Below are 25,877 nucleotides of genomic sequence, written 5' to 3'. Positions count from 1 at the left end.
TGATCTTAAAATTATTATTATTCTCCTAGTCTCATAGTTTTTAAAAAAATCATCTCCCCTAAAAGAACTCCATCTGAGGAATCATACCTTACCTTCTTCCAGGTTTTGGATCTCAGTTTTCCTAAACTATAGGATACATCTCTCCTCTAAGAATACCACTATTGTAACCAGGAGAATTTGGCTTTTGTATTCCTAAGACCATCACTTCTTACCTCCCAGAAATCTATTCTTCTAATCTAAGCCCAGCATAGTTGACCTATATGAAAATATTCATTATGTCTTCCACAATGATATTGATGATACTGTAAGCCAGAAAACAGTGTGGGGCAACTCCAGCTCCCTGGGTGCTAAACTCCCAGAATGGTCTGGAAACCACTGTTCACTCTCTGAGGGAGATTCTCAGTTCAAGATGTTTCTTGTTTCACTGGGTTTTCTCACAAAGGACTATACATTGCCCACATATAGGGCTTATTATTATTATTATTATTCATATATAGGACTTGGAATTTAATGGATGTAGAAAAAAATAAATGAGAATTGTGGGAACATAATCACGAGAGCATAGAGTTTCATGTGTTTACATTGTAAATTTCTACCTTGTTAGGTGTGGTAATTGTGAAGACTAGCTGTTTTTTATCTGCAGTGTGCAGAGAATACTAATAGTAGTTACTTTGGACCATGCCATATTCATAAAATTAGGCATTCCTAAATTTTTGGAATTTCTAAATAAGAATAGATGTGAGAGAATTTGGCCCTGTGAGCTTTTTTTTTTTTTTTTTTTTTTCCTCCTTTTCCTTTTTAAGAATATATATCCAGAAATAAGCATGTGGAGTTTGATTTCTTTACCATGAATAATTGTACTAAAATATTTCTAGGACATGTTCTAAATTTGCAGTTACATGTGTGAAGGTTCAGAGAACACTTTTGAGGAAACTGTTTCCCTTTTTCTCGAAAACATAATAGTGTGGAGTACTTTCCCCTTCCCCCAAATCTGTGGGAATTCAACATGCCGGTCATCTGCATTTTCCCTGGGGCCTTTCTACAGTTCCCTCAGGGGGTCACTCCCTATTCTTCTATTTTCCTAGGTCATCAGCTAGGCTGTAGGATGCTTTTTAAAGTCACTTCCTGCTCCACAGGGATTTGGTGAATTAGGTGTCACAGGCAGACCCTGCAATCTTCACTTTCACAGGTTTCTTGTGTGAGGGGAGGGAGGTCATGTCCCCAAGTTTGAGAACCACTGCTGCAGTCCATTGCCTTTGGCTTCTGTTATATCTGATGAAACTGATATTATGCAGTCCTCCTGCTGAAGTGTTTTGTTGTTGAAGAACCGGCTGCCTGCCTGCCGGTGGGCCAGAACAGATTGTCACCATGTAAATGCGGAGTCAAGGGACATAATTTTACGGGCTCACACCTATCTCTCAGCCAAAGACATTTCAGGTTAGTTGTTTGCCTGCACTGGTAAAGGAATATAGTCTCATTTGAACTGGGACAACCCTAGTTCTGGGTACATTCTGTGGTATTATATTTGCCAACTCACATTCAGCCCATGCATTTATAATTACTCAACTGTTTCCATGCATTGAGTCATGGCAGAAAAGCCTCTTCTTTGTAGAACCTCATTAAGATTTCAGCTGCTAACAGATTTTATTTTACAGTTCCAGCTTTCATGATATTAAGATATGGAGATTTGGGCTTCTGGGAGGGGTTATTTACAAGTTTAGAGCTCTTCGCTGCGGGAACATCACAGTTTTTTTTAAGGGCATAACCAGAAAGGAGAGAGGGGAAAAAAGGGTAGTTCAATAATGTAATCAATGTGTTATCATATTCTAAAGGGAAAATGAAGAGTGCCAAATTACTTTTTAAAAATTATTACTTCTTTGGGATCTGTGTGATTTTATTTAAAATAGCAGTTAAAGTGATGTTTTCATAAATGTGATTTGGGGTGGCTAAAAAGACACTAGCATTAAAGTAGTATGCACAGCGTTCATACTTTTTAAGTGAATATACTTTCTTTATGCTAAGTATATATTGTAAATGAATAATCTCTGATTTAAATGATATCTTTTCCTTTGGTGGTTGTACCCAAAATTATACTGTGCTGTTTTTTTTTTTTTTTTTTTTAATCTTGTATTACTCTTCCCTGTGGTATTTTAAAACTTTTTTCTCAATAATGTATATTATTTTAATTAAGGTAAGTAACCAATCACTGAGAGTTATTGGTTCTGTCAATTAGAGGTGCCACTTACGCTTTGTCTTCTTACTGTTACATAATAATCATTTTCTTGGGCAGTCTACAAAGGAAATCTCATTGGGCTGCACCAGGGACACCAGGTCTGTCAGGAGCCAGGAGTGTAAGCCTGTGTGCAAGATGGTTGTTTCTGTGTAAAGGTTCTTGTTTCCTTCTTTGCCTTGGTCTTGCCCTCATTCATTCTTTCACGGAGGAACCCTGGCTGCTTTTCAGCTTTGCAGTCATCTTGGGTACTTGGGCCGGCAACACCTTCCTCCTGTGGCACAGCTCAAATGTATGGTGTTCAGAAGTATCTCAGTCCCACACCTTCCTCCACATCCTGGAGGGCTCTTTACTTGCTCTTTTGTTCTCCTGACTTTGCCTTACCTGCTTTTTGTCCCACTAGGTGATAATAAGTTCCCTTGCTGACAGAGTGTCTTTGGGATTCTCCATGTTCTTCTGACATTTGGGATCCTGCCATGATCACAGGAGCCACCATGTAGATAGATGTTTGCTGAATACATGGTGATTAATAAGAGGACTTAATTTTTGCTAATGGATCCAGTTAATTTAATTTGTCAGTATTCCTATTCAGTCACTTTGAAATATCAAGGCTTTCTGGATTATTATCCTGTTAAGGCATCTTCATAACTTCATGTTTCTAGCTAAAGGTTTCTAAATTGGAGGGTTTCTCATCTGAAAATAGTTGAGAATTTATAAAAGAACTGAGATTTCTGAATGCAGAAGAGTTTTATTTTTATGTGTAGGTTGCTTTATTTGCAAGGGAAGTATAGCAGTTTGACAGTAATACACACACACCCATTATAAATAATTTCCATGTTACAAAAATGGTGTGAAGGATAAAGTAAAGTTTCCCCTTGGTGTCACTTGTGGTCCAAGAACTTTTTTATCTTAAAATTTTTGTTGATAAAGTTAAAAACTTCTCTGTGATCCTCAAAGTCTCTTTTTCCTTCCCTCCACATAATGAACTATCTATATATCTTATTTTTTTTTTTGCTTAATATGATAACCAATTTTCATTGCATGAATTTTTAATGACTTCCTAATGGTTGATGTTGTGAGCCTACCATGATTGACTGATCTCCTCCCAGGCCCGCCCTGTCCCTCAGCCTTCACACCACAGGTTCTTTTCTGTACTTTGCCCAGCACCCTCTTTTCACCACTCTTTGCAAGGCAGGTTCCTTTTCATCCCTCGGGCTATTTTCCCTGATTACCTGATTATTCTTTCTCATAGCATCCTATTATTTTGTTCTTGGCACTTGCTGAATTTTTAATTATGTCTTTGCTTGTTGGTAAGGCCTAGTAAACCTGTGCTTTACAAGTGTAGGTACCACATTTCTCTTGATCACCATCCTGTCCTTCTAGTACCTGAGTAAACGCTCCATAAATGTTAAAATATGTGAATAAGAAAGTTTAGAGATGCATTTGCAAGAGAATCTTTAGTAATATTGCTCAAATTTTTATGTTTAAGAGAAATATTCTGTATTTTGGTCCAACAAAATGCAATGAATCAAGACTATATCCCTGGACCTCCTTTTGCCTTTCACATGTATTACTTTTAATTCTTACTGAACCATTTATTAAATCTAACTGATTTGGTTAAAATACTCATTTAGAGACTTATCTTTATCTCAAGTGCTTTTCTCAGCTATTTAAGTTAGAAAGAATTAGGCAAAATAATATAGTGAAAGGGATCTTGATGTAGTGAAAAGAATGTGGACGTAGAGTCCTAAAAACCTGAGTTTAAATAGTAATTGGGGTGCTTGTTAGCTGTGTGATCTTGGGAAATTGCTTAACCTTTTTTGTCCTCTGAAGTTCTCATCTGCAAAATATCATGAGAACACTGACCTCATCATTTTGTTGTAAAGGTTAAGGAAAAAAATATATGCCAAATTCTAGCAGGGTACTTGCCACAAATAATCACTAATTCATATCATTATTTTTACTACTAGCTATGTACCTATAGAAAGTTGTTTAATCTTTTTCTCCTGTTTCCTCCTCTGTAAAATGTAAGTGGCTCTTTCTTCATAGGAATAATGTGAAGGTTAAATGGCATAATGTAAAAGTGTATTGATGTCCAGCACTCAGAGCAACTCTACCTGCCTCATAGTTAACCCTTAATAAGTGAATAAGGGTGGTTAAAAAAAATAGCTTGAAAGAATTGGGGCCCAGTTATTTAGGTTTCACTCTGGAGTCTTCAAGTTATATTGATTCATTCATCAGATATTTATTGGATGTCTGTTTTATGGAAGTGTTCAGCGCAGTATGGAACTATAAGAAGGATAGCTTGATGGGAGAAGATTTCACATGAATTGTATAGTTGTTTTCCTCATTAATAAATCCAAAGTGTGGTGAGATTTACCCTCTTGGGGGCAATAGAAAAAGTGCTATTCCCTTGGTAGGCATTGTAGAAGTTGGCTCTTAAAGTCTGGCAGGCATGCCCTATAAGATACCTTCTTGGGGAGGCCATAGGGCTCTGGGTTCAGGCAAACCTGGATTTCAGGGTCTTCCCTTTAAGATCTTCATAAACTAAGGCAAGTTATCCAGCCTAACCTGAAATACTGTTACTCATATCTATATCATAGGATTTTTGTGAATATTAATACAATGAGAAAGTGGCACATAACAAGAACATATAAATGCAGGGCTTTTATAATCACCTGGAATTTTGTCACCTTTCTGTATACCAGGAAATTATAAAATGGGCTCTACTCCCGAGAATCTCTATGTATGTGTCTTTACCTGGTCACACATAATTTTTTTAAAATTTATTTTACTGCATTAATTCTTATGTTTTTTCTTTAGAAGTTCAGAGATGGGCTATTCATCATCACCTCAAATTCAGTTTATTGGTTCTTTAAGAGTTTCTCTTATTCTCTGTCAGAGAAAATAATGTGCTCCTTCCTATAGAATTCTCCCTGGGAATTCAGTCATTTTAACTCTTTGTTATTGCGCTTCCAAATAATAACAACCACAATCATAGAAGCTCACTTTTGGCTAGCTTCTCAGAATTTACAAAGAACCTGCATTCACATGATCTCAGTTAAGGCCCTCAGCAACCCTTAGGGATGGGCCCAGGGGTTCCTGCTTATGGATGAGGAGACTGAGCCCCAGTGAGTTGGGTGCGTGGGCTTCTGAGCTCAGCCAACATGTCTGTCTTTATATTGTAGGGAAGGGGAAACTTAACTGTTTGCTCTACCCTTCCATGTTCTCAGGCAGTCTGGGCGCTTGCCAAGTAGACTGACAAAAGATGGATTAACAAGAGAAAAACAAGCAGTGTATCTGTATCTGCCTCTTCTCTGCTGCCTTTAACCCAAAATAATATGCAAAGTGGCAGGTTTTAGGGTGACGTATTTTTCTGCCTTTCAGCAGGGTACCTGCATTTCTGTTTTGACTATCTTCAGATTCCATTGTTTCTTCCAAGGTTCCTGGCTTTCATATCCTCTCTCTACCCCCGCACCTCACCGTTTAATCTCTACTCCAACAAGCTTGTTCCCGGGTTTAGGTTGTATAGCAGTGTCCTATGGCCCAGACTCCAAGGCTCTAGAAACCTGACCTTTTGTTGATATTGATAAATTGGTATTTCTCAGTCACTTCTCAGTACTCTCTACTGGACTCTCATTGTCCTCTGCAGCCACGTCAAGATCCTCTTATGTTCTTCAAAGCCACCAGGCATTCTGTTTCATTCCACCATCCTGTGAAGGTATGGAATGTGCGATACAGCTTCTCACCATTTTACTTGTGACATCCTTGTGCTCTGCAGCATAGTGCTAATCTCCCTCTTTCTAAAGCAACAGAACCAAAATTCTTCCATCATGGTACTCTCTGGGGACTCCATGTCTATGGGAATGCCATTTAAAATATTTATTCTGATACACTTACCTTCATGTGTTTATACTTTTCCAGATTTTGCATGGCTTGTAGTAGTCACGTTCATTATTGTCGAGCTGTTTTCCAGATTCATCCATGCTTGAACTGAATGACTTTGATGATAAAGTCCTAGGATATAAAGAACAGTCACTTTAAATTGTTCTACAAGCAACAGAAGCCAGTGTTGAGATGATAATGGTGATACTTGATATAGTGTTTTTCTCTGTTAGACAGATCATAGATTTATAATTAATTATTAATCTTGTAATCTCTTCTGCTAGCTGCAGCTGTTTCCCAAATTTGGGGTATAGTTCCATTTAGCATGTCTTCACAAAATATGAAAACACTAAATTAAAATTAAAATGTACTATAGAGGATTGTGAAGATCTGTTACAAGATAAAAGGCTTTTTTTTTAACATTTGTGATCACTACTCCTTTTCTAGCACTTTTTATTTTGTTATCATTTTTTTCAGTAAATAGCCATTCAGGAAAATGGTTTGTGCAAAAAGAATGAAAATTAAAGAAAATGTATGCACTACCATCTCCTGTCTCTTCCTCTGAAATTTTAAGTATGCTTTGCTTCAAAAACCAGTTTAAAAATAAAAAAGATGAGGGCGGTTGCAATCTGCTCCATTTTATGCAGATTAGGTATGGCCCTCAGGCACCTGCCAAATTGCTAATATGGCCTTGGTTGGGCCTGATTAGTGGGAACCCAAATCTTTTTCTTTAAAACAAAAATGTATTTGCTGGTGATAAGTTAGCAACAGAGGTGATGTTTTCACTAAAAACTGTGGGTCAAGTCACTGTAGAGCAGTTTCTCAGTGTGTGGAGGAGCCACCGTAGCCTCAGCACTTATGATTTCCTCTAGTCTTACATGACTTCTCCCTGAGGACGTTGGGGTTCCAGAGACCAATGGGACTGTGACCCCCCCACTTTGTGCTTTGGCTACTTTGAGAAGTCATTTGCCACTACATTCCAAAGGAAAATGTTATTGTCAATTCTGTAAGACACATCTGTAGGCCTTATGTTTACAAGAGCAAATATCTTAAATTATCCAGAATTAATGTTTTGTAGAAGAATATCCATTCTAAACAGTTGAATTTTTAGATTATTATAGCAGTCATTTTGAATTCCCTTGAGTGAAGCATTAATTATCTTCCAGAAAGATAATAGAGATAGCAAATATGGAAATCACAAGCATCTTTTATGACTATATTAAAGCAGGATTGATGGAAATATTTTGATACTAATGAATCTGTTTTTTGCCAGCCATGATACATGCTTGTAATCCCAGTGGTTTGGTAGGCTGAGGCAGGAGGATCCCACAGGCTCAAAACCAACCTCAGCAACTTGCAACTTAGCAAGTCTCTGAGCAACTTAGTGAGACCCTGTGTCCAAAAAAAAAAAAAAAAAAAGACTGGGGATGTGACTCAGTGGTTAAGCAGCCCTGGGTTCAATCCCTGGTACAAAAAAAAAAAAAAAAAAAAGTCTGTTTTCTCGAGAGCCTCATTGCCTCATTCTGTTTATTAAAAGCATTATTACACACACTGTCCCAATCCACCATTTTGTGTCATTCAGTAATTCAGTAGCAGGGGCATGAAATTGCAAAGCTTTTTCTATTTATTTTTTTTTTTAGCAAAATTCAAATTAAATGCTAAAATTATATGTCACATAGATGAAACTGGGAAGAAAATTTGCAATCATTTTGGAACTCAATATTATCTCAATAGTATTATATAAGCATTGTTTTTGAGCCTCTACTGAGTGTCAGGCACAAGGTTAGGGCTCTCAGATGAATGAGGTAGTCTGGTTGATTATGACTGGTTTTGAGATGTATCCAAGTGTGTAAGAACCAAAAATTGATAAACAAGTGTCCATTGGCAATTTAACTTACGTAAGTTTAACTTCCTTCAAGTCTTACTGAAAAGTGTTATGTCAGAACTTAAAAACAAACAACTGGCTTTTTGTTTCTGGTACCAATTATTTTTAAAAATGTGATAGTGGACAACTTGGTTAACTATTTTCCTCTTGTGTAGCAACACAGCAATGCTGTGATAAGCTTGAAATAAATACCCCATTTCTTCATGGATTGTTGTGAAGTGATTATTATAAAACTTTGCTGAATAACTAGAAATGAGTGGAGGCCAACTTGGGCCCACTGAAGCATCACAGGAAACAAAAGGTTAGATGTAAAAAGAATTCAGGATTCCTGTAGCAAATATTTTTCTCTCCCTGAATTAGAGAAGTATATGTTAAAACAACAGCAAAAGCAAAACGAAAATATAATAGTTGCACAAAGTGAGATTAAATGAACCCTTCTGTTTTTCTTATTGGACTTAGGAATCTGAGTGACTAAATATATTTTTGAGATTTGTGACTTTCCTTCCTTTTAGTGGTAGGATGTCAGTGGTGGTTTGCTATCAGAATCCAAATGAAACACGACACACGTTAGTTTGAGGATGGTTGAATTTAAAACATGTGACTCCACGTGACACATTAGCTCTTAGACCTCTTTGCAGACCTTTTCCCAGTTAGAACACAGTAGAAATCCATAGCGTCAGTTCTCAAATAATTCCTGTCTTCTCATTTTCTCTACCAATTTTTATTTTTTAAAATCTGAAAAAAAGTAAGGTTTTGGGAAGGAGAGGAACCTGAAACTGAGGAAAATGTGCCATGGCCCCCTCGGTGGTAGAGAGGGTGAAATCCCCATGGTCAGCCCCCCAGCAGTGCCTGTTGAGCTCCTGGCTGCCCAGGGGTGGGCACAGTGGGCACCACTCTTGGGATGTGGTGGGTGCAGGACAGTACCAAGCGTCTGAGTGAGAAAAACCCAAAAAAAACACAAAAGGTAAGTCTTGACTAACTATATTTTGAGAGCTTTTGTGTATCAATAGCTCCTTATTAGTATTTATAATTAGATAATTTTCAGATTTCAGTTCCTTGTTCCTAATTTTCAGCATGGCACTCCCAGAATGAATGAGATTTATTTAGGTATGTGGGTTATGTGGGGGGTTTGACTACATAGTAACTTCTTTAAGGAGAGCAAACTACCTATGTGTGGAGACCTCTACACAATTTATTCCGTTTAGTGCTGTGCAAATACAAATTGATCTGAGAATATCTGACTTGTCCTAACAATTGTGTTATTGCTTGTAACATAATAGTTTCCCTGGGAAAGTCACTCTAAGCTAATAATTTTAAGGTAAAGATATAATGCATACAATCATATTTATTTAGGTACTAGTCCACCAGCAGTCTGTAGGCAGCAACTTTTGTTATTTTAGTAAGAAGTACAGTTGGTAGAATGATATTCAGTTTTTAAAAAAAAAAAAAAAAAAAAGCACCCTGATTGAGCCACGTTCCCTTTTTTGGTTGATATGAAAGCCATTGTTTTGCTCACCAACTGGCAGGCCTTTAGTTGTCCTGAATTTAGAAGTTGTTTACTATATTCTCAAAGTTAAAAAAAAAAAAAAAAAAACCCTCCCTGAGAAACAAAAAGCTGGGTGTTTGCCATTTTGTTTTGTTTTTTTTAGAAACGTGGAATTTTAATGAAAGAAAAATCAATCCAGCACTTCAATGTTGAGTTCATTTAAACAGTTTTGAAGGCTTAATATGTCTTTTTAGATGACAGTGATCAAAGTTGCCATTATTGAACCCCCAAGTGTCTGGACCACATTTTGATCTAGGATGTCAGGGCTGCAAGAGGCCTCGGAGATAGATCCTTGATCAGTCTCTGGGAATGGAGTAGATTTCATAAGAAGGTCTGGTTTGAGGGCTTCAGGCTGCAAGGCCTATCCCTTTGCCTTCTTCAGCTGTGGAACATCTCTTGTGCTATACTTTCTGGGTGTTCAGGGCACTAAAAAGTGTGGGAGCTCAATTTTATCCTTTTTGGGGGTTGGCAGGAATAGAATCTGGGTAGGGAGCTCAGGATAAACCTGCATGGCAGGGAGTTTCTCCTTTCTTTCCTTCCCTCCTTCCTCCTTTTCTTCTCTCTCTCTCTGAGCCTCTGTCCTCTGCAGGCACTGTGTGATGTGTGGAACTTGAGTCTATTAAGTCATATGGACACCAAGTGTGTTGGTTGCAGAATTTCCCTGGGATCTTTGGAGCAGAGGACAGGACATGAAATTCAGTTCCTGGTGCCTCCTCTCAGATTGTGGCCACAAACATGGCTGAATGGAGCTCAAAGAGGATAAATGTCTGACCTCTGTCACTCAGATATGATACATTTCCAAGCTCAGGGTTTTTGTACTATATCAGATAACTTGTCCTGTTAGTCAGTGACATTTTAGGAGATTCAAGTTTTTGCTTAAGTAAAGAAAACTTTTCCTTAAAAACGTTCCCACAAATGTAATGCTTACTTCATTTTTATGTTAACTTAAAATTTACATGTTTACACAAAATTTTATTATTTTCAGTGCTCTTTAACTTGTGTTATTTTATTGTGATTACCATCTTTTAAGTTGGGCAGGTATTTGTTTTATTTCATTTTTGCTTTTAGAGTCTCATTTTATGGAAGAGAAAATTGGATCCCAGAAAGGTTGAGTTGCCTACCTGTGCAGAGCTATAGACAAGATCAAAACTGGATCTCTGATTCCCTGCCTGCTCTTTGTCAAACGAAATGGCTTACTTGTTATATGACCCAGTGAATTTTAGTCATCCTCAAGCTTTTGGGGCTATCTATAGGTATAGATAAAATGAATTAAAATTAATTAAATGGCATAACCTCTGTTTTCTTGTGGTTTATACTGAGAGAGCACCTCCTATGTATTGGGTCCTTGGCTTCTTTCATAACCATTATAATTGTAGTGGCATATTCCAAAGTTTGGTTTGCAAACTTTAAATATGATATTTCCACAAATGAAAATCAAAAACTGTCAGAACATCTTTGAATGCAAAATATTTAAGATCTATAAGCTATGTGCATTATTAGGTTTAATAGTAGAGTATGTATGAAGAGGTACCTGGTTTATACATATGTGAACATTGAAAATAAAAAAATCAAAATATTCTGAAGGAACAAAAACAAAAGCAGATCTCTAAATCAAAAGCAGTTGCCACTTGTAATGATTACATCCATATTTGCTTCCATGTCTTATAGTTTCTTAACAAATTACTGTAAAATCAGGTTAATTGATACATGGATAAAAATGTACAACATAAATGAGTGCAACTTTTTGCCTTCATATTATATGGCAACATTTTCTTTGATAATCTACAAGCCATTATGATATTGCCCTTGAGATCAGGTATTATATGACCCCAAAATTATAGGAAACAGAATATGCCTGAAGGATGATTCTGGAATATATAATTGGGAATAGGCAATTGATAGAGTTTCCAAGAATGTTGAGCCCAGTGATGGAGCACCTGGAATGGCAGATCCTCAGGAAACTCTTTTGCAACATTTTAGCTCCCATTGAAAAGAACATGTAGTTAATTAGGATGTGAAGTGTGTGAGGTAACTCTGTTTTTAGATCTGCGGTGGAGACTTTTTACCCCAGAGGATGCAGAAACATGGGCTAAACAGGTCATGGACAGCTTCTGCTGAAATGGAGAGAAGAAAGTTTAAACCTTTTTCTTTGATTATTGAAGATACTGTAGGGAGACAAAGGTAAATGTATGTCTGAATAGAAAGGGTGGGGGGAGAGAGAAGCTTGTTTATGTTACCTTCCAAAATTAGTCCTCTTTAGATAACGATTAAACTTAGAGCAATAATAAGAAAATACATACCAGATGAAATAGTTTTTAACCAGTGGCAGAATTTTAGAACTGATCTCAGATAATTTCTTGCAACATTTTTCTTTCTCATTTGTCCTATTCCTCCATGTAATAGTTTTAAATGGCACTCTTATGAAATAAATAGCTAAATACCAGCCATATTTTTTTCATATCCTGACCAATATTTTGGCTGCTTTTCAGAAGAATTGGAATTTTGAAAATTAAATAAAGGTTTCTAAAATACCAACTTCAGAAAGTTTTATTTAATTTGTGCAATAATTTTGTTCTCTCTCTTTCTCTCTTTTTCTCTCTTGCTCTCTCTCTTTTTTGCAATAGGGTCTTTATTAATTTAGTCTAGTTACTTAGTGCTTATATTAAATAATCTAATAAAAGTCAGGGTTCTAACATAACGTTTCCCAAATGTGAAGCAGCATCTATTACATGAGACAAAATCTTCATGCTGCAAAATGTAAAAGCCATGTATAGAATTACAAGGCACCAAATGGTACTGTATATATCTTTTAAGTAGAATGTTTCTGTAGTGTAAGGGGGTAGTCAGCTCAAAAAAAGTTGGCAGATTGCTGTATATCATTATAGTTTATTCAGATATAACTCTAAAATTAATTTTAGTTTTTAAATATTAACAATCATCCTGATGATCATTTCCCCTGTAAGACACAGATATGATTTAAAAATAAAAGTCAGTGTTCTTAAAGAGTTAAAAATTCCATTATGTTTGTCAATAATACCTGAATTGTTGAAGTAGAACAGCTGTCTGCAGAGTTGGAAATACTGTGTTCAGTGCATGTTCGTGTGTGTGTTGATTTTTAGATAAAGTTATCTAACACTGTGGCCTCAACATTTATTCCGAATTGTTGAATTATTTATCCTTGTCTGGTGTTGTCTTTTGTGTTGTTGTAAATACAGGATTAAGTGCATTGCAGGCTCCCAGACAAGTGTTTTGTGAGGTTTCATTAATTTGTGTAAATTATAAAAGCACTTGAATAATGTAAAATGCCCAAAGAATGCTATTTCATTTTCCATTTACTTCAATGCAAGCCATTTGAAATATATACATAGAGAGATAGACTTTAGAATCAAAATAGAAGATGTTGAAGAGTTTGGTTTATTCCAACAAATTGTATTAGGATACTGCTAATCTGTGCATTAGAGAGAGAAATATGTATACTTCAAAAACCATTTTTACTTTGCCTTTTTCTCTCTCCTCATTGGAAAGTCATTCCCACCACAGGTTTAGCAATAATAACTACAATTTATGCCATTTTGCTGCTACAGTTTGATGATATACCACAGTCAGGCCACAGGTTAGAAACACAGGCTGAGTTATTATATACTGCTGGGTAGTGATTTCCTGTGAACTGATTTATGGATAAATAATTCTATGTTCTTATTATATAGGACAGACAGTTTTTAATTTCTTTAACAAAGCATGGCCTAACAACAGAAAATTATATGCTATAGCATAGGGACACAGCCACTCTGAGGAGGATAAACAGATGCAATCAATGTCATGAGTTCTCCTGTTTTTACTAGGGGCCTCATCAGCAGTTGGAGCATTGTGGAAATAATACAGAGAACCAGAAGCCCCAAGGCTTAGTTATCTGAGACTGGGGTTTTTATTGACGCTTTTGCTGAAATCTTTTCCAGGGAGTTATGAGATATATAAACCCCCGCCTTTGGATATTAAAGCTAATGTCTCATTTTTCCCAGGCTGGGTTTTCACTTTGCTTTTAAAATTAATGTCAAAATGCACCTGGAATAAAAGAAAACTATCCACCCAGCTGCATTATAAGAATACTGCTAATACCTTGCTTGTTTGCTTATATCTGTCTTACAGATGAATTTATGGGCTTTAATCTGCAATATTCCCAAAATATGCTTGTTTTATCAGTGTCTCTCTCCATGCCACTGCAAACTCTAGGAACTGTTCTCATGTACTTTACAGGTGATCTGTTGTAGGCCTTCATGAAGTAAATATTTCTGATATTTGTACGGAGGAGGTAAAAGCTATTGTCTTACTTTATTTTAGGAGAGGTTTCACTTGGCTGTGTGTTTAGCAGTAGTAAACTGCTCTATTCAACTGTGAGCCCCATAATTGCAGGAACGGTGAACATTGGGTTACCTTTGCATAGTACCGACTTATACTAGAGACAGACAAAATTTCTAGAATGAATCAACAACTATTGTTTAATACAAACCCTTCTCATATTTCATTGGTTATACTGTAGTATCATAGTTTATTTTATTTTCATAAGTGATTGACTTTCTAAAAACTTGAATCAAATATCAGTCACCTGTAATAGGTAGGATCACAACCCTTTTTACATTTAAGAAGCAGGTGATAATGAAGATAAGAATTCTGCATTTCCTTAGAAGAGTCTTTGATTTCTTTGAGAGATTAAAACTGATAAAAAATACCCCAAACACATGAATGCAAGCCATTATTGATATTTCTTTTTTTGCAAAATGCCAACTCTTTGACTCTGGCAGAATACTGCACTGAGAGAGTAAAAAACTGGTTTCCATTATTGTATCTTTTTAATTTTAGACAAAAATTGCTTCCATTCCCAACTTAATTTTATGTCACTAATGGGAAATTTACCTACAATTGCATTTTGTTATTTGGTCTGAATGCATTACACAAAGAGTGGATTGGCACTCTGTGTTTCAGAATGAACAGATTTGTCTGGATATAAACAGTTTTATTTATATTGTGCTCAATTCAATCATGTTAACATTTGTATGAATTTCAGCTCCAAAATAAAGGCCCATAATTTGTGACTCAAAGACCTTGAAACTGCATCTGTAATAGTCTTCAACACCAAGCATTTTCTAAATGTTTGCAGATGATAAATTCCTCAGAAATAATAAAGATGCTTTGGGAAACAATGTTTATGTCTGAAATGGCACTCTGTGGGAGACTCTTTTTTCTCAAGAAGTCCCAAATGTAGCTGGTTGTCTTTTGGGCTCATCACCTGTTTGCTCATTGACCTCATTTGGTCCTTGGTTTAACACTGAATGTCAAGGCCCTGCCTGATGTGTGATTGGATGAGTTGTGGTCCTGCTTTCCAGGAAATTGTCCTGTGGCCCAGCACTGGCACACAGGTACACCCTAGGGCAGCAGCAACAGAGGTGAGAAGAAAGGATCCTGGTCTAGCAGGCCAAAAGCTTTCAGAGTGACATTCAGGTCCTCATCTCACTGTCACCACTGAAGTTCTTAAAAAGCCACTCTCCTTGGATCTTTAGATCACTTGTTTGCAGGCAGAATGTTGACTTCCTGTGATCTTCATGAGGATGAGCTCATGATCATAGAAAGCAGACAGCAAACTGTAAAGTAGCATAAAGGGGCCCTGTGACAAAGGAATTTCCTTATAAGATACACAAACCAAGTAAGAAAATTTATTGTTCAGCCGTGTGAAGAAAGGATTACTTCAGGTGGGTTGATCAGAATTGGAAATATTTCATGGGCAGAATTTGAAGAATGTATACAATTTCTGCCTGGAGTACTGATCTCCTGTATTCACTTCTGGAAATCTTATAATTTTGGAAGGTCTTAAATGCCTGGCTCAGGAGCATTCTGTATGAGTTGGGGATGAGGAGCAAGTCAGAGATGAGTTTGTGTTCAGCCTCCTCCGTGTATCAGCTGCAAGATTTGGGGCAAGTTCTTTAGTCTGTCCACGTGTCAGTTTTCACATCTGCAGTGTTGTTATCCCCATAACAATGCCTACCCTTTAGGGCTATCATGCGGCATTAAGTGAGATTGAGAGTGTAGCACAGGATTGCCTCTTATTAAGTGCTCAATAAAAATCAAGGGCAACAGACCCCATTGTGGAACATAACACCATCAAAGCAGATCTTTGACGGTGAAGCTTTCTGACGGCAGGAAGCTTGCTGAGGGCAGGAAAAGAGAACTGAAGCAATCCAGGTTGTTGTGTCTAAATATAACCCCAACAGGACTTTAAGATGGGATGCAGATCTCACCAAATCTACAGTGTGGTGAAGGAGGACAAAGAAGAAAGAATTGTCATATGCTCATTGGGGATGATGTCTAACTCACAGCATTAGAAATCTCAGTAACATGGTGTAGCAATGAGTATACAGATGTTATTTTCAGTGCTTACACCCTATGAGTAATTTTTATAACCCCAATCTGAAAAATAAGAGAAATCTAAAGACTAAATTAGATAGTATTTTACACACACACACACACACACACACACACACACACAGAGTTTAGCCAGTCACATACTAGGTCCTCATAAAAAAACTCTGAATCGATTATTTATTTTTTGAAATGAATTAGCTGTAGCTTCCTTTGAAAAGTTCTAAATAATGACTAAACAATTGTTGAGGGCGAATTATGTCCAGGTTCTTCACTAAGGGCTTTATGTTTAATATGTACAATATTCTTATAAGATCAGTACTTTTGTCGTTCCATTTTACAGATGAGAGGATTGAGTTAGGGAGAAATTTAAGCAACTTTCTAGAGTCATGTAATTAGGAGTTGGGGAGCCAGGATGTGATCAGAGGACAATTTGATTTGGAAACCTGCACTCGTATTCATAGTCACTGAGCACACTGCTTGCCAGTTTGATTTCCTTAATTAACATTTGACTAGTATTGTAAGTAATATTTTTGTCCATTTTTTTTTTAATCAGGGAAGGAGCACTGCTCTAAGGAATGTTATTTTAAAGAGGATGAATATATTAGACAGAGACCCTGCTTATAGGAAAGTCTTATTGACAGTAACTCCTGCAACCCCTGCCTGGCTGGAGGAGAGCAGATTCCTGAGCACAGCCCTCTGATAGCAGACTGCACCTGTAGACCTTGGTAGATAGTTGAGCATAGAACCTGACTTCTAGGATCGTGCAGGTTAATTAATCACTGTAATGCAATCAAGAAAAAAGCACACACTACCTCCCTTGCCTGAGAAAATAGCATGCATCAACAGCTCTCTTCCAAGATGTAGAAACCAACCTGGAGCAGCTGCTCTATGTGGAGGTATTAAGTGTTGTGAAAACACCTGTGTGTGTCTAATTCCAGCCCAAACAAGTCTCCTTCTGGCTCATCAAGGTGGAGAGAGAATTTACCTAAATGGAGATGACTATCTCCAGTAGACCGATTTGTCCGTTATTTCCTGTACAGATTTCTCCCCCTCCATTTAAAAAAAATTGCAGTATAATTTACATACAATAAATGTGCACATATTAAGTGCTTGGTTTGATGACTTTTGATAATTTCTATACCCATGCAACCACCAGCCAAAACAAGAAAATCCCTGTATGTCCCTTTCTAGTTAATTCCCTCTCCTGTTCCTCTGACTTTCTGTCCCCATAGATTAGTCTTGCCTGTTCTTGGATTTGATATAAATGAAATCATCCAGATATATTATGTTGTGTGTGGCAGCATTGTGGAATGCTTTTCAACAGTAAAGAGGTAAAAACCGACACACATCAGGGATGAATGTTCTGTAGAGTTGTGCACAGAAGTTTGTGGGGTTCATTTTCTTCATATTCTTTCCATATTCTTAGTGAACAAAATGACCCTCAGAGTCTGCTTCTTCTCCATGTCTATCACAGTGCATGATTTCTGACTTCATTTTCCCCCTCTATTCTTTTATAATAAAAAAATCAGACCTTTAGGACATGGTCAATTTAGATTCCACTTAGGGGGCGATCACAATCATGGTTTTGGAAAGGAAGTTAACGTTTTAAAAACAGAAGATACGTTACCCACTATCTTTTTAGTATTTGCAAATGCCAGAAGGAGAAGCAAGGAAGCACACCAGCCCTGGTGGGTGGTGTCCAGCGGGCCCTGGTTGTTCATTTCATGGCGACCACACGCTGTGTGCTGTGCACTCCTCATTGTCATGAGGGAGAATGTTAGGAAAACTATCCCCACAAGAAAACAGCTTTTCTTGGCAAGTGAAATATGACTTCAGGAGCCAGAACTGGAGACATACGGTACTATGAATGAGAGCTGTGTTACTTTATTGGATCTGAGTCCAGGCACTATTTATACTGCAGCATATTCAGCACCAGATTGTTAAATCTTAATACTGAAACAGTGCATCATTTTAATATTTTTGTTCTGTTTATTCCCTGTTTTCAAGCATTATGTCAAGCATTGCGCATTCATTTATTTCATCTTGGACAGGACGTGCCCTGACCAGAAAGTTCATTTCTGATTGTTGGGATTTTGCCCCTTAGCTATAAAGCATCATTTTGTGAAGCTTTAAAAAATACACTCAGGTATACAGGTGTTCTCTCTCTCTCTGGTGATAAAATATATCTTTTTAAAAGAATCGTGTGGTTGGACTCACCTATATTTTCAAAAATAACAATAAAAAATGCTATTTTACTTTTATCTCTAAAACATAACTTTTTTTATGTGTGATGATTTTTGACATCCTGGGACCATCAGCTTTTTTTTTTTTTTCTCATAGTCTAGAAATAAAATTTTTGTTACCCTCTGCCATTTGTGAAATGAGTTTCTGTATTTTTCTTCATCAACGCTGTTCTGTGTGCCCTACGCACCAGATAAACTGGGCCCATCTGATGAATAAGTTAGCATTTTCACCATATGTTGCTGAAGCCATCCCATGAATCTTCCTGGAACAAGAGTATTCCTAAAATTGCTGCTTGGTGTAGCCCAAGGTTGACCAGGATTTTCACTCTTTTCCCCTTCTGCAGCGTGTTTGCCTTGTGCAGCAGGAAAACCACAGGGAAAGGGTACTATCGTCATTCTAAAAAGAGTCAAGGTATTAAAAAAAGAAAAGGAGTTGGAGGCATCTTTGCTATTTCTGATCTGGGGTCAATCTGTGTGCCATTGCATTTGGCACAGGAAGGCAACCCCTCTCTCTGGTGGAATGCGGGATGTGGATCTGGAGGTTAACTCTGTTTCATCAGCTCTACATTTGCTTTGGGAATAACACCACAGTCAGAATGTGACTGCGTGCTGAGCCCACACACAGGAATTTTCTTGTTCAATTCAAAACCGAATCTTGTATTTACTTAAAGCTTTTTTCTTTTTTTTTTTTTGGGTCTATGAAATCAGCAGTCCTGTATATTTAGCATCACTCTTAAGTTAGACTGTGAATCAAAGACTTTGGGGGAAGGAAGTATCCGTATGGTTTTCTAAGTAATTTAAGAAACAGGAAAACATAAAAGAACTGATTGTCCATGATTAAACCTCATCCTTTTCATTCCCATCTTCCTGTATAGTTAACTAACTCAATTGTCAGCCAGAAAGAAATAGCTTATTGCACTGGGTTGTAAAATATCTGAGTGGGCCTTGAGTGTTGACTGTTGAATGACCTTCTTAACATTGAGCAAACAATGGGAAGGTTTAATAAATAGCAGATATGTGTTTATTATGTTTTTCTTCCCTGTGCAGGAATAATCAAGCTGGGGAGGTGGAACCCTCTCCCCCTCAGTTATGTGACAGATGCACCCGACGCAACAGTGGCCGACATGCTACAAGATGTCTATCATGTTGTGACTCTGAAAATCCAATTACAAAGGTGGGTGTTTCTGAACATCTGCCTTTCCTTCCTCTTGGAGTTGCTCTGTCGCTCATAAATGCACTGCAAAGAGCAGCATGTCCTGTTTTCATTAATTTCTAGACATTGGGTGAAATGAAAAGGAGAGAGAGAGAGGAGGGAAGGAGGGGCGCTGTACCAGGCATCTTTATAGTCCACATTCCAACTGTTTTATGTTTTGTTTTCAGAAGCAGTGAAGTGGTAACCCAGGGGCAGCTTGATAAATCATTACAAATCTGCAGGAAACTCAATGGGGAACTTTCCACAGTCCCTCATTCAGTGGGTCCTCTAGGCATGGTTCAAAGCTAGCACATGGTATTTGAAGAATAAACCCCTCTGCTATCTCTTTTTGTTGTTGTTGCGAAGGGTGAGTTTGGGTCCTTTAGCAGGTTTACCCAGCATACACTGGTACTAGAGATCTTTTTCCTCTCCTTCTGATGACCCCCCCAATGAAATGCACTCTGTGGCCTTCAGAGACACTTGGAATGTTCCCTCCCTTCCACCCTCCCTCCCTTCTTCCTGATAGGCTATTCAAAGAAGTTATGCCTCTAAAGAATCTAGAGGTTCTTTGTAGTCTTTAATTGTAAAGTGCCTGGTAGTTGTGGTTTCAGGAATGCTGTCTTTCAGTGTAAGGGTTTTTCAGTTTTCTCCTCTTGGAGAATTTATTCTTTAATAGGGACCAACCTCCCCCTCCTTATCTAGGAATGCTCCAGTGTCTTATCTTAGCAGTTATGTTTTGTCTAAGAGAGTAACATCTCTGACTGTTTCTGTGAGGGTGGAGGCTGGGCCTTCAGACTTCAAATCTGATGGAACATTTGCTGACATTTAACCTTAGGAATGCCTAAAAGTTTAGTCGTGTTGGGAAAGTTTATCATCACACTGCCTTGCCATTTTCATCAGTACTTTGGGAAAAAAAATCACATTTTTAAAAATAGTGTTTCTTCATATGGAAAGTGACTGTTTTTGTTAGGTAAGTGTGCCCACTTACTTAGAGACCCTTTTGAAGTCTGTTGACGTTCAGGGTCCTGGAGAGGCAGTTTTGCTTCCCTTCCTTCACTTCCGTCTCACCTTAGACACCATTGCTCAGCAGCTCTCCTGATGCTGCCACGAGACAATGGAGCAACCACTGCACTCCTGTCTTCTGCTGTCACAGCCTTCGCTTGAGTTCCTGGGTTGTTCATTGTCCCTCTGTTTTGCAGTTGTTCGAAGTTGGAAGACTTGCCTGCGGAGCAGTGGAACCATGCCACAGTCCGCAATGCCTTAAAGGAACTGCTCAAAGAGATGAACCAGAGCACATTAGCCAAAGAATGCCCTCTCTCCCAGGTCAGTATCTGCAGGTGGGTCTGGGAAACCGAAAGCTGTTGGTGGACTGTCTAGCAGGAGGCTACTTCTGCTTATGCAGCTGTTGTCTCTGTCTTTATTTATGCAGTTGTGTACTGCATTTGTGGTGGGAAAACGGAGATTATGGTGCTTTTGGTTATAGAGTAGAAGTTATCACTTACTGAGAGCTTTGATGCAGTAGCAGTATGTGAAAAGATTTTTACGTACATCAGATTTTCATGTTTATCTTTGGAAGTAGGGATCAATGTCTCTGTTTTATAGATCAGGGAACTGGGGCTTGGATTAACACTTAAATTCCCGCTTAAGTGTCTGTAGGAGGCTGAGGTAGGAGGATAGCAAGCTTGAGGCCATCCTCAGCCACTTAGCAAAGCCCTAAGCAAATTATTGAGACCTTGTCTCAAAATGAAAAATAAAAAGGGCTGGGGAAGTAGTGCAATAGTCAAGTGCCCTTGGGTTCAATGCCCAGTATGGAAAAAAATAAATAAATAAATTCTACCTAAAGTACTCAAACTCGTTAAGTAGACAGTTGAAATCTGGCTCCAGATTTCCCCTTCCAAAGCCTGTGCTCCAGAACATTGCTTTGCTTTGTCAGTGGAATGGGTCAGTCATGCTTAATTCATCTCTGCAAGACAAATTAAGCCTCTTTCCTTTTGGTGGAAAGAGATGATCTTTACATCTATTACACTTGTAGAGGTTTTTTAGCAAGTTCAACACAAAAAATGTATCATGAGAGATAAAGCAATAGTCCATTTTTAGTGAACCAAGCATAAGCTAAAACCATGAAAATAAGAGATTGAGAGGATCAAAGGAATGAACCAAAGCCAACCCATATTAGGTATTTCCTCACTCAAGTTGGCAGTTCCATAAAGGAACAATTCAGTGGATAGTACATATTTTCTTGAACATCCCAGTGGTCTATAATTCAAAAAAGCAGCCTTTAAGGCAGAATAAAAGAGTGGAGAAGTCCTTAAAAGGGCAGCAATTGTCGTGTGAAGCATGTATATTTAAAGGGGGGAAGTCATGATTTAGCCATTCTGTCTGGCCAGATGCTGGAAAATACAGGTTGTCTTTGTGTGTCTGTGTATTTATTTTTGATTTCACCTTTCAAAATGTGTTTAAGTGCTGACAGCCTCTTCCATGTCCCCTGATGTCTGAGTCATCACTTGCAGCCTCTTCAACCTCATAGGCTGTTCCAAGCATCCTTATTTACCACACCTTACACACCTAATTAGGTGACCTCTTTTGTTCCAGTTTGAAAGAATTATGAACACAGTTTCCTGTGGCTTATTTATTTCTACATGAGGAAGAGTTAAAAACCTGAGGACTATTTTTGACTGCAAAACCTCAGGTCCTCAGGATTTTGATTTATTTAATTAAGCAGAGCTACCAGTACCTGCCTTGTCCATCTTGTAGGTTCCCAAGATGTCAAATGGGTTGACTACAGAGACAATCTTAGAACTGAAAATTGTAGTGAAGAACAAATAATTTGCAAATGCATGCCCCTTGCAATATGCCCCTATACTATACAAGTTATCTCTGACTTAGATAATTTATTTTGTGTTTAACTATATATAACATGAAGTTTACTATTTTAACCATTTTTAAGTCTGTGAGTAGCATTCATTACCTTTATAGTGTTGTGCAACTATCACCCCTGTTTCCAGAACTTTTTCATCACCCCAAACAGGTCTGTAATCTCTGAGCACTAATTCCCCATTCTCTTGTCCCTCTAGCCTCTGGTAGCTTCTACTTTCTGTTTCTATGAATTTGCTTAATTTAGATACCTCACAGAAGTGGAATCATAGAATATTTGTCCATTTGTGCAGGCTTATTTTCCTTGGCATATCCATATGTCTTTGAAGCAGCTCTGTCCTGTGCCTTTAGCTGAAGCTAAAGATATTTGAAGGAAGAAAGGACTGACTAAAGTTATTGAACTGTGAAGATGTTACTGGATTTCCAGTGTGACAATGCTACAGCATTTATACAGTCTGCCTATACAAATAGACTGTGGGAGAATTATTCCTGACATCCTAAGCAAGCCTTGTCCAATTGGAGATCATTAAAGCACCTAACTTATGTGTACAATATAACTGGGCAGTGAAATCAAGCAGCCAGTTGGGTTAGTAGAAAAAAACAAATTGAGCGTGCGTTCATCTGTAGATAAGGGCCGATGGACTGTGTGGACCAGTCATGTGTTAACCAGTTGCCAACTTTCCGTTTCATTTAGTCTCAAGTGCATGTACATAGGGATGTATCCTATCTTGTGTTAAGCAGTTGTCAACTGTTCCTTTCAGTTATTTTCAAGTGTGGTTGTTTTAGTTTGTGGCCCAACCTCATGAACTCATGTTGAAGGAAGCTCACAGATGACAGCTTGAAAATCACATCTAACTGAGGCATTGTAGCGACCATTAAGAAATGATGGCATGATGAGGGGCCATCAGCTCTCAGAAGTCTTTTCCTTCTACAAAGTCTGGAGGTAGTGTGTCTTTCAATTAGAATGGCAAAAGTTTTCATTTCTCATTTTTGTTCTTTATTAAATTGAAGGGTAGATTATAATCTCATGTTTAATATGCTGTCATGCATATCACAGAGCAGCTTGAAAATGAGCAAAGGGTGCACATATTACTCATTGCCTGCTTCATGCAAAGGGTGGCAGGAGATGCCCCCCCACCCCGGGGCGTTTTCACTCACAGAACCTGTAATCATTCACTCTGGTTTTGAAATGTTCTCTTTCACAGCAGATGTATTATGTATCTGTAATTTAGCTACTCTTAGTGTCACATTGCTTTTCAAACAAATGAATCTCAGCTCACCAACAGGAATGTGGTGAAGGTTGTTCAATTATTTCTTATATTCAGTGATTCAGTTAATTGAATAATTATGCAGTTTTTTTATTGTATCTTTTTTTTTGCTCAGATCTCTGTCTTTCCAAGTGTACTGTGAAAATCATCTTAACCTGTGTTAAACAAAGTTTTGCTTTTCCCTATTGAGTTTTAAATTGCTTTAGGTTCCTTAGTGCTCTCTGATTCTAAACTTGTTAATTAACACATAAAATGAACCTGAAGTTATCACTTGGGTTTTATTTATTTGTCACCTTATTTCTTGTTTGGTCTGAAGAACTGGTTGCAGCATGAGCTCATGTCAGCTGATGGATGTGGTGGTGAATATTTCCTTCCTCCCATTAATTCTTTTCCCTTCTTCAGAAACCATGAAATGCTGCAGTCCAGTAGTGGAGTCTCTTTGTGGTGCTTCCCACTTGCTGTTTGACTTTGGACAAAAATCTTTTTTTTTTTTTTTTTTCATTTTTGAGCCCTCAATTTGAAAATAGAACCATACTTACAATCACATGAGATATCTATTCTCTGGACTAGTTAAAAAACAAGTGAGTTTAAAATTTTTATCTCTGCAACCTAAGAGAAAATTTATTTTTAGATAAGGCAATCGAGCTAAAATAAGTATAGTCGTGTGACACTTAACAACAGAGATTCATTCTGAGAAATGTGTTCTTATGTGATTTCCTCATCGTGTGAACATCATAGAGTGTTCTCACACAGACCTGGATGGTGTAGGTCAATCACTCAGTGTGGCCTCTTGGTGCACTCAAGAGATGCGGTGAACTTGAGATGGAGGAGCCTGATGCCATCATAACCTGGCATATTGTTTTCACAGTAAATTTTCTTTTTCTTTTTTTTTTTAAGTGAGAGGAATACACTCTAAAATAAGTATAAGAAATACAGTATAGTAAATATGTAAACCAGTGATAATCATTTGTTATCAAATATTAGGCAATATACATTATTGTTCATGCTATGCTTTTGTATGACTGACAGAGTAGTAGGTTGGTTACAGCAGCATCATCTCAAACATACCAGTAACATGTTGTGTTACATGGCCATGTCACTAGGCATGTAAATAGACACTTTCCAGCTTCTTTATTATCTAACTGTTGTGTATGCAATTCATCGCTGACCAAAGCAACATTTATGCAGCATGTGACTGCACTATTATAATATTCTCTTGCAATCTGACTTAGAGAAAAGTCAAATCAGCTGATTACTTTGGAGTAATTGAACTATGTGTCAGATTGACTCTAAATAAAGTCACTTAGATTTTATTCCCCATCCCAAATACCGTGTGTGTGTGTGTGTGTGTGTGTGTGTGTGTGTACATGTGTGTTATTGGAGATTAAAACCTGGGACACTCTACTGAGTTAATCTCCCCAGACCTCTTTTACTGTTTATTTTCAGACAAGTTCTTGTTAAGTTGCCCAGTCTGGCCTTCAACCTGTGATACTTCTGCCTGAGTCTCCTGAGTAGTTGGTATTATAGGTGTGGGCCACCACAACTGGCTCCCCCTGAAATCTTTATATTTAAAATTTCACAATCAGTTTCAAAGACATCTGAAATTTTTCAAAAGTTTCTGTAGTTGGAAAACTATCTTAAGCCTTTTTATTTATTTTAACTCATTCACACAATATTTGTCCAGTCACCATTTATGCAGTATTTATGGCTATGTCTAAACCTGATCAGGTCTGCTTTGATTGTCCATTAGAAGCGCTGCCTCATTCTTTTCTTTGTCACAGTCCTTCCTTAAGTGATGTATGTTTAGTTTATGCAAAGTGATTTTAATTTTAACTTAACTCAGGAAACATAGTTCCTTGTTTAACTGTTAAAAATAGTAATACACATATCTCCTGGATTATTTGTATTGATATTGCTTGATATTACATGAATACTCAAGATTTGATTGCATGCTTAATTGAAAAAGTAGTCACAGATTTTTTCATTTATCAAAAATATGTGGAGACCCTAGAAACCCAGCTGTGTGGTTCTTTTTACCAACTCTTCCTTTTAAAATGAGTTATGTGAAATATAGGCCCAGTTGGATGGAGACAGTAGAGCCCCGATTTTTCATTTCTCTACCACATAGGTTAACAATGGCCTTGTGAAGTGTCAGTGAAGAAGCCACTGGAGCAAGGACAAAGTAGGGAAGCCAGAGAGTGAGGTGAATATGAATTATCAGAGGCCAGAATGATGTGAGATTGCAGCCTTACCTTATAGGCCAGGAAGAGTTGAGGAATAGCTCCAGGTAGTAGTTAAATACTTCCATTTTAATCTTTTTTCTAGACTACTTTACAATAG

At 37.6% G+C, this 25,877-nt stretch overlaps 1 protein-coding gene across 1 annotated transcript in view; it reads left to right on the top strand.

Annotated features, from left to right (window-relative positions):
* Satb2 (SATB homeobox 2) overlaps positions 1 to 25,877 on the top strand; it is a 168,563-nt gene that overhangs the window by 49,540 nt on the left and 93,146 nt on the right. The window contains exons 4-5 of the mRNA XM_047545371.1: positions 19,251 to 19,377; positions 20,595 to 20,718. Of these exons, the coding sequence (XP_047401327.1) occupies positions 19,251 to 19,377; positions 20,595 to 20,718 (251 nt within the window). The remainder of the gene's footprint in view (positions 1 to 19,250; positions 19,378 to 20,594; positions 20,719 to 25,877) is intronic.

The sequence above is a fragment of the Sciurus carolinensis genome, chromosome 3 (assembly GCF_902686445.1).
Source record: "Sciurus carolinensis chromosome 3, mSciCar1.2, whole genome shotgun sequence".
NCBI classification, from domain to species: Eukaryota; Metazoa; Chordata; class Mammalia; order Rodentia; family Sciuridae; genus Sciurus; species Sciurus carolinensis.
This window is presented reverse-complemented; position numbering and strand designations above follow the sequence as displayed.